This window comes from Strongylocentrotus purpuratus, unplaced genomic scaffold, assembly GCF_000002235.5.
Source record: "Strongylocentrotus purpuratus isolate Spur 01 unplaced genomic scaffold, Spur_5.0 spur5_scaffold_18, whole genome shotgun sequence".
NCBI lineage: Eukaryota > Metazoa > Echinodermata > Echinoidea > Camarodonta > Strongylocentrotidae > Strongylocentrotus > Strongylocentrotus purpuratus.
In genome coordinates this window covers 10,759,323-10,769,027 of record NW_022145603.1, presented here as the reverse complement: position 1 = coordinate 10,769,027, position 9,705 = coordinate 10,759,323, and the positions used below count along the sequence as shown (strand labels likewise).

The following is a 9,705-nucleotide window of genomic DNA, read 5'->3' as shown; positions in this document are numbered from 1 at the left end:
ATACGGAACCTATCACCTTTTCATGAATGCCCTTTTCACCTCTTATAAATGCCACTATCAAAATCTGATTGGGGCCCCTTTTCCGTCGACAAATGCCCATTTGCTATTCTCATGACTGACTTCTTTCATCCCTCGTGAGTGCCTCTTTTTGAAGGTGTAAGATTAAGTGCCCCATTTTCACCTCTTATAATTACTCTTTATACTTTGTCACATGCTCCTTTTTTTTCTGATAAGTGTCCCCTTTTCCTTTCATCATTAAACGTGCCCCCAAAGCCGGCTCGCTTCGCTCGCTCGCATGTATAAATGATATAATTATTTACTCATTATCAAAGGGCATTTCAGTCTTCTGTTATGAGAATGTGCTTATAACCCCACCAGGATTGTTTTTTCCTCTTTATAAGATGTAATTTTTCGCACTGCGACCTCACAAATCTTAAACTTTTTCCTCGCTCGCTTCGCTCGCTCGCAAATGAATTTTCAGACCATCACACACAGCTGCAAATTATGATGCTTAAGCAATATCTTGTATGATGCATAAAGTGAAACAAATATTGATATCATCCCTGATAATGTAATTACAGTGTAGGGGTATATACCAATGTCTATAAACATGGTATATTTTCGCTTTGAGATTTCCCTTTGTACTGTAGGTGCCCTTTTTTTTCTCCAGAAAGTGCCCTTTTTTCTTGGTGCCCCCCCCCCCCCACTTTGAAAGTCGCTCGGCCGCCCCTGCATATAGGCCTCTATAATAAATTACAGGCCATATCCCATTTTATTAAAATAATTTTAAAGCCCGTCATTAGGCTACTAGGCCAGGAGGGACCAAACGTGCACTGACAGGGGGCTATCTCGATATCAACTCAGCTCTCAATTAACATAGAAAAGAGGATCATGGGGGACCTACGACAACCAGCCTCTAGGACACTATCCTAGGGGGTAGTTGTCCGGGTGGTAGCTGCCCGAGTGGTATTTGTCCGGGGGGGGGGGGGGTAATTTTCTTAGGGAGTAGTTGTCCGGGGCCAGTTGTCCTGGGGGATCGAGTTGCCTAGGGGGTATAGTTGACTGAGGATGGTTCTGGGGGGTTGGATGTCCAGGGTCGGTGTCCGGATACGGTCAAATAGATCAATCTCTTATACAGTCAAACCTTTTCACAGCGACCGCCCAAAGGAAACACAAAAAATGGTCTTTGTAGACAGGTTCCTTTAGTACAATGTTTCAACATGAGAAACCATTTTCAAGGGAAACATGTAGACATGACTTGTGGTCAATAAGGTAGGTTTGACTGTATATGTATTTTTCTGATATTGATGAGTTAGCATGAGGAATTTGTCAAGAGCAACTTATATGAAAGAAATAATTTTTTGACAGAGTAAAAACAAAAAGTAATCCTCCTTGGCGGGGAATCGAACCCCGGTCTTCCGCGTGACAGGCGGAGATACTTACCACTATACTACCAAGGAATTGGATAACAACGTGAAACTTTTTAGATTTATATCGTTAAATTTACAGTTCACATTCGCTATATTTGAATAAATATTTATAATGCCAAGCAAATTATTATCAAAACTCGAATTATTATTAGACTAATCTATTAAATCCAGAAAGATTGCTATTCATTTTGATCAATAAAATCGTTGAAAAAGCGAACAAATAAGAACCATCTCCTACGAACTATAATTACAGGCCCCATATATTGATTCTTATGTCGGATATAAACGTAGCGCACCGTGTCACGTACGTTCGTTCATATGCGTACATGTATTGTCCGTATTCCGCTGACATGTCGTCGTACTTTCGTGGACATCCATGATTACAAACGCGTATTTCACACGTTTCAATGGGATTTCCAAGGATTTAGACATATGTCTATATGGGTTTTGACGAACGCCACGTAGACTTTCTTTATTCTTCATATTAATGGGGAGTTTGGGTTTCCAGACACTTAATAAGTTAATTGCCTCCGAATTTAATGGAAAATATTCATCAAGTCTAGTACAGCACAAACCATGATTAATATTTGTCTCCTGTAACTGTCCAACTTAAGTCTGAGAAGATTTATTGAATATTACTTGTAAACTTCTTCAAATTGCCATTTTATATCCAACTGTCAAGATACAAAAGTTATATCAACGAAATATATAATTGGCCCAATACTTTTTATCAGAATCTAATTAGTTAGTATAGAGTCTAATTTATTATTTCTATATGAATGTTTTTCCCATTTTCACGTACTTTAGCTGTCTGTCTCTGTCTCTAGCTATCTCTAGCTTTAATTCAGTCCCAGCTAAATACAAAAAGCTTGATCTCTCTCTCTCTCTCTCTCTCTCAGGCTTTCTCTCTCTCTCTCTCTCTCTCTCTCTCTCTCTCTCTCTCTCTCCCTCTCTCTCTCTAAATATCTCTGCTTAGTTATCCTCGATCTCCCATTGATATTCGCAAAATAGCAGGAAAAAGTGCACCAAGAACAAGCTCAACTTACTCTTGCATGTATGTCATTTTATTACGGGGAAAACATGGTTCAAGGAATTAGCTAAAGTCATTTGAAATAAAGCGAATAAATCGAACATAGTCTAACATATAAAATTGTCACCAATAACAGGAAAAACATCAACATAATAATGACAGCTGTTAGGGGTTAACAGATAAGTTTTGGTTGGTTAGTATTGCTACAAGTAGACACCAAAATAAACTCTGTACAAGCGCATGATGACATCATATTGAACAAAGCTATGTGACCTATGTAAAAGAACAACAAATATGAGGAAAATACACAAAATTGGTTCCTAAATTCAGACAACAGTAAAAAATAAATGGCGGCTCACAATATTCCATGTAAATTGAAAAATTGCCCTTGATTATTTGAAATGTAAAATATTTTATGTTGCAAAAACAAATCAATTCAACAAGATTAGATGTCCATATCATACATTTAATCTAAAATTAAGTGCACTAATAACTCAGTAACGATTCATGAGTGAAAATTGCCGTTGATACATGCTGCGTTCACAATTACAGTTACGGTCAAGGCTTGAGCCCATGTTACCTGAGGTTCAATTTTGATACATGATGTACTCAATAGCTATAGAGCCCTGTTCATATTATGCTTTTAAATTGGTTAAGTTCTAAATGAGCTTGCATGATGAATGCATGCACAATATACATGTAGACAGAGCAGTGTTCAAACTGTCCTTTATATCAGTCAAGATTGCAACTAATCTAAATTAATGCATGCACAATATAGACAGAGCACTGTTCACATTCTCCGTTAAATCAGTTTAGTTTTAAACGTAGCTTGATTTATGCGTGCAACATATAGACAGAGCATTATTCACATTTTCTATCCATAAAATCAGTTTAGTTTTAGTCTTTAATGCATGTTTGATACAGACATATTCACACTTGACAATTAAATCAGTTAAGCATTAATCTTTGCTTGATTGGTGCATGCATAATTACGACAGAGACCTATTCACATTGAAATTATTAGCTGCATTATCAAGGAAACTACCTTGCAGTGTGAACAACAAAACTTCACAGCCATCATTTGCCTGAAAAATGTTTAAAAGCACATTGAAATATTCATCAAGCGTCTAAATTTTCAGCTCAAAACGCGACGAAAAGACAGTAAAATGCTGTTAAGCAAGCCTAATATAATTACATGAAACCAGGCTAAAAAATATCATGTGAAAGGTCTATGTTACATAGGAAGTGCTTATCATGTTCAAATGCTTATCGTATTCAGATGCTTGCTCGGATGAAAAGAGAAGGTCGAGTTCTGAGTTAAAGTGACAAATAATTTGCGAGCTTTCTATCTTTTGAGTTCTTATTCCAATATCAAATCACATGATAAAAGCAATGCCACATGAAAAGGATTGGTCTTTAAATGCCCTCACATTCCCAAAACAAGAAAACAGATCAAACATTTCAGCCAATTTATTAATGCAACATGTATGTGTGGGCCCACATGACCATTTCTGTGTGCAGTCTTTATCACTGTATGTGATTGTCTGAACAGATTCAAGTCAAATTGTTATCACTTTGAAGATTCCAAAACCTTGCTCTATACAATTTTACTACATAATCAACCCTTACGAAGATGTTACAGATTATTTCACAGCGCAAACACATGACCAGAACTCCACTTTATTGTCATAAATGCCACGATAGTATAACATAAATCCATAAATCGTTGCTGCACCACTTAAACAAAGCTCCTTTTTCCCAGATAATGCCATAATCAAATTGTTCCACAATTACATCATCAAAATGATTTAAGTTATGATACATCCAATGAATTTCAAAAAAAGAACCTTCGGATAAAAAGAAGTTTTAAATAACTCGATAGAAACGGCACAAACAAGATAAACAAAGACTCTTTGATACAGGGTGGTAGGCGTTTTTCATTGTTGAATTCATTCATTCACGTATACATAATCATTTGAAGAAATGCATAAGCCTCTGGACTGAGATAAACAAAAGATTGTGTATCACATTATGAGTAAACAAACACAGTGTTCATATCTTTGATGTAATGTACAAAGTGAAATACATCAACAATACTTTTCCAATACCAGCACATGTCTAATGATGCATGTACACGATAAAGGGCATTCATTTATATGATGATAAAAAGCAAGGGCACGTTAAAAGAAGAGTTATGGGTGATTATTTGTATACATAAAGAACGTCAAAAGTAAGTCATAGTTGTCTACGGCTCGAAGCAATGTACATTTGTATATCGCTTTTAAAAGTTGTTGATAAGCCTTCATGTGTAACAAGACTGTACAATTTACTACATGGAAAATTAAACTACTCCAGCCTACAAATATGTTTGCTTTTATATGCACATGAATTTCTTAAGTTTGGTACATGAAGTTCTTAAGTTCTTGATTAAGACTGACCATAAAATACAGTTAAGTCACTGGTACCATTCAAACTCAAATAAGCGTTCAGAACCTACATGTAGGTGAATTTAGAGACATTGTGAGCAAGAGAGAAAATAATGCCATTTTGTGTTTCATCGTTGCTGTTCTCTCACTTTCATTTGATTTCATACTATCCTTACACCTCAAATATTGCCTCCCTTACTTACCAATCCTGTCACATCAATTTACATGTACAATTTTCTTTATCACAGCATTTATAACGAAAGAAGTTGGAATATATTACTTGTTTAAAAAGAAATCAAATGTACCATTTCAGAATGGGAAATTTTATAAAAATCTGCAAACATGAAGAGCATAATCTACTAAAATGTATTTCTTTATTTTTTTTCTGCATTATTACTACTATTAATCGTAATCACAAATTTTGACAACACACATAAATTGATCAAAGACACTTGAATCTAGTGACTTGGGTTGTTTGCCACAACGTGTTAGTATCATAATTCCATGTAATTTATTCAACTTGTAAATGTTTGAATCACCACAGAAACATGTAACAGCTGACTTTGTTAACCCTTTGCAAATGTTACATACTTTATTTAATAAAGACCCACAGAGACATGTAATACAAGAAACGATTCGTATTGAAAGGCTTAGACTAACCAGGTGAGACAACTTCTTGAAATTTATTTCCTATGGCTACATCTACTACTAAATGCTTCAAGTTTCAATATTTTACAGTTTACAACTTTTACACATGCATGTTACAATAACTTTGTGTTCTCATAATCTCCAAACATAGCACATACTAAGCATCAGTTTATATCAACGCAACACAGTTCCTCATTTTCAATACTAATAAAAACAAATTTGACTCAGAGTCTCTTGATTTATTTTTTACTTATTCAATTCACATTAAAAAAAGAAACACACCAAAACCATGATTATTATAGCAGTCCTCACTTACCGTACACAAAGCATTCCTGCCTACGCTACCTCAGACACTACGCTTGTACTACACAGAAATCATAAAAAGTTCCATTGAAACGCAGTGATGTTACCGAAAATGACCGTACCGTTACTCATACAATACCGGGTTAGTACAAATAAACACTTTACTACCGAGTATATATACTTCCAACGTACGCAACATCAGTGAAACGAAGATTACTCTTAATGCACTGTTACTAGCTTTTTTTTTCTCCATCCAATGTCTGTGTGCAATTTCCGGAGAGACTAATTTGCGCATACGGATGTGTCTTCAAGATTGTGGATGGGGACTCCGGGTGGTTGTTCGAAATGTAGCGACCACATGTGATGAAGCGGCATGCCGTGTTGCCACGACGATCAGTCGTCTACCTCCTCGTCTGAGTCCGAGTCTTCTTCAGCGGTAGCTAGCCATGTCAGCCACTGGTTCACCTGTAGGACATAAAGACAAAGAAAGTGGAATTATTCATGAACGTGGTATTTTCCGGTTGGTTTTATCACCCTGTGACCTTTGACATCTAACCTCTTCCACCCAAAGTATAAAATACGTTCAATCTTTGTCAAGTTATCGTGGTAACAAAAAGTTGGACGGACGGAAAGACGGATGGACAACCCAACACATTATTCCCCCCTCGAGCATCAACATCCGCCTGACACTGAAAAAATGCGTTTCTGATTTTTATTGCAAAATCGGCATCTTCTGGGAATCTTAAAACTGACAGTAAGTGTTAGTCTGCCAGTATACGTCTGAGGAATGTGTCTATTCCATGCCATCAAAACCGTCAAAGGTGAATACCTTTTGATTCCTGGTCATCATTAACAAGAGGTGTCTTGGTTAAGTTGTGGACAAGGTAGTTTCACGGTTCAAGTTCTACCGCAGTACCAATGTCCTTTGGCAAGACATTAATCTACATTTGCCACTCTCCACACAGGTGAAGTAAATGGGTACCCGGTAGAAAAGAATTCCTTGAATGCTTTAGGGCCTTATTCATATGGTACCTGCGCTATATAAATGGACCTATCATTATTATCATTATTATTAATAATCTGTCAAATGACAGGTTTATTGACCACTATAAATTGCTATAAAAGAAGGTCTCTCCAAGTGCTAAGACCTTGAGCCAAAGTCCTGGTACTAACCTGAAACAAGGCTTGTCCTTTGCCGGGGAACTCATCGGTAATATCTTCTTTCCACTTGATAAAGGCCTCCTCTTCGATCGCTTCAAGGTTATAGAGATTCACAAAGAATCGCAGTAGCATTCCTATAAAAAATGAACAAGTAAAACATCACAGATCAAATAGGAAATCATTTGTATTGTCAATTATTCTGTGGATAGAGGCCACTTCTTCGATCGCTTCAAAGGTTATAGAGATTCACAAAGATACTACCAAATATGTACAAGTATATTTAAACATCAATAATAATTAGGGACTTGGTCAAGAATGTTTATTTTACAAAATGGATGATTAATATACAACCAGAAACCAACTCAAAAGGAACCAGAGATAGAAGTACAGTCAAACTTGCTGTAATGACCACATGTCTACAAAGACCACTTTTTTTTTCTCCCTTGAAAATTGTTTCTCATTGAAACTTGTACTAAAGGAACCTGTCTACAAAGACCACCTTTTTTGTTTCCCTTGAAAATGGTTTCTCATTGAAACATGTACTAAAGGAACCTGTCTACAAAGACCACTTTTTGTGTTTCCCTTGGGAGGTCCCTATAGACAGGTTTGACTGTAGATGGGAAGCCTTGGTCACCAATGTCCAGGAAGAGACAAGGCACCTAGCAAGCTAGCAAGGGAAGAGGAGACAAGTTGCATATCAGTCTTACCCTTGGGGAAGCTGAGGTTATAGCACTGGGTCTGTAGGGCATATAGGGCGCCGAGCTGCAGGTCTATGCTCACGTGGACAAACTTCTGGAGCACCGGAGCGAACCTCTCCAGGAGGGCCGTCTCCTTCTCTTGAAGGGACTTGTCAGGGAGTACGGCTGGATCCGCACCCTCAGGCAGGCTGGTCTCCGCGACGATGAACTTGATCACACTGAAAAGCAGAAATGTGTAAAATGTTATGATGATATCATGAAGTATCTTTATTGGGAAGGTCTTGTATATGTTATCCAATGGTATACAAACAATTGAGAATTATCCTATTTGTTTGGATTTTAATATTTAAAATTTGAAATTGAATTTGTATACTCTAGACTTTTTTTTAATTCAGCAGAAAAGGATTGTTTTTTACGGGCTCTTCATGTTATTTGTGGAGTCTGTGTACAGCATTAATTTTGTGAGTAATTTTGAGACAAGGTCTGCAATATTTAAACATTGGGGATGTTTGGAAGACATGAAATTTGCTATAAACAAATGTATGGAGTGCTGTGAAATGCTCCGAATAAGGATTCTTGATATTGTTTTTTTCACATAGGAGATGCTAAAATCTGGGTTATCTCACTGGTACATATAGATAGCATGGCACAAATCGAAATGATTATAGATGAAAAGAAAAAAGATTGACACTGATCTAGTAGTGAGAGCATTTACAAAACCCTGTCTAATGGGGCATTGCAAGAAAGTTGGAATCAATTGCAAATCCCCAAAATCAAGCATAAGTCTTGCAAATTTGCAATTGAGTGCAACTCAACTTTCTTAATAAGAGAGAGAGAGAGGGGGAGATTACAAATGAAATTGTTAAAACTTTAATCCTAACAAAATCCTAGGAAATTTAGGAGACCTGTGGGGCCTTGCAAGAAAGTGGGGCGTTGCAAGAAAGTGGGGCGTTGCAAGAAAGTCGGGTTGCAATCAATTGCAAATATCACTTGCAAATTTTGCAACTTTCTTCCAATCCAATCCAATCCAATCCAAAAAATATTTGATATAGCGCCTTTTCCTTGCAGTTACAAAGTGCTGCACACACGCTCCACAATGTTTGGGCCACTTAAAAACAAAAGTTAGACACTTCTCACGCCCCATAAGAGTCTTTTTGGTCAATCTGAAACATAATTTCTCATCATAGAAGCACTCTTGAAACCAAAGGATTGAAACTCACCTGGCAGTAAGGGCATTAATGAAGCCCTTATCCTTGTGGATTGTTACGGACACATTCTCTTTGATCCACTTATAGAGGGCACTAGGGTTGCTGTCGCTCTGGAGCTGCTTCGTCACGTCGGCTTGCATACGCAGCAAGGGGAACAGGAAGCTTAGGCTCTGGGAGAGGAAACAAAAGAATGGCTACAATGAATAACTGGTAGATTTTCAGGGCTCACAGGTTAGTACGTTGATGGATGTGTCACAAACCTAACTCCTAAGAGAATATATCCGATGAATTTACAACTTGATATAAATGAAAAACAACAAGGGTCAAATTTGCCGAAGTTACAGTGACGACATAATATGTGTTCCCAATCGGTTCACCTTTATAACTGGGGCAATGAGCCGTGCTTAATTAATCCAAAGTCATTGTGAATATGCGTACTCCACATAAGATGATGTCATCAAGTCGAAAGGAAATTTTTAGGTGGACAACTTCAGATTTTCAAAGCTTTAGATTTTGAGTTTTCAGAGAACCGATACTCCTCTGACAGACATTAAAATGGCATATAATTGATATTCTTGTAATCTATGGCTTACAAGCTTTCCGTTGATAAATAATTTATCTATTTCATTTTTCACTTCGGATAGGGTCTTTAACAAGTGGGGGGAAAGAGCATTTGCATCAGCAGCTCCTTCTTAGTGGAATAAGTTACCTTTCTCTATTCAGACGGCCAACAGTCTCTCTACTTTCAAAACTAGGCTTAAAACTCACCTGATGCTCAATGCATATGTTTCAATTTCAATG

General features: G+C 37.1%; 1 protein-coding gene and 1 non-coding gene across 3 annotated transcripts in view; both read right to left on the bottom strand.

Moving 5' to 3' along the window:
* Positions 1-1,388: 1,388 nt before the first annotated feature.
* On the bottom strand, positions 1,389-1,460 carry TRNAD-GUC. The gene has a single exon. It is a non-coding gene; the product is annotated as a tRNA-Asp (tRNA).
* A 1,012-nt stretch (positions 1,461-2,472) lies between these two features.
* The window catches only part of LOC115918747 (eukaryotic translation initiation factor 4 gamma 2-like), a 30,899-nt gene continuing 23,666 nt past the window's right edge, over positions 2,473-9,705 (bottom strand). For both annotated transcript variants that reach the window (XM_030989183.1, XM_030989182.1), the window contains 4 exons: positions 8,917-9,074; positions 7,706-7,914; positions 7,011-7,132; positions 2,473-6,302 (listed from right to left, as the gene is read on the bottom strand). In XM_030989183.1, coding sequence (XP_030845043.1) covers positions 6,231-6,302; positions 7,011-7,132; positions 7,706-7,914; positions 8,917-9,074 — 561 coding nt within the window. In that variant the 3' untranslated portion in view covers positions 2,473-6,230. The remainder of the gene's footprint in view (positions 6,303-7,010; positions 7,133-7,705; positions 7,915-8,916; positions 9,075-9,705) is intronic.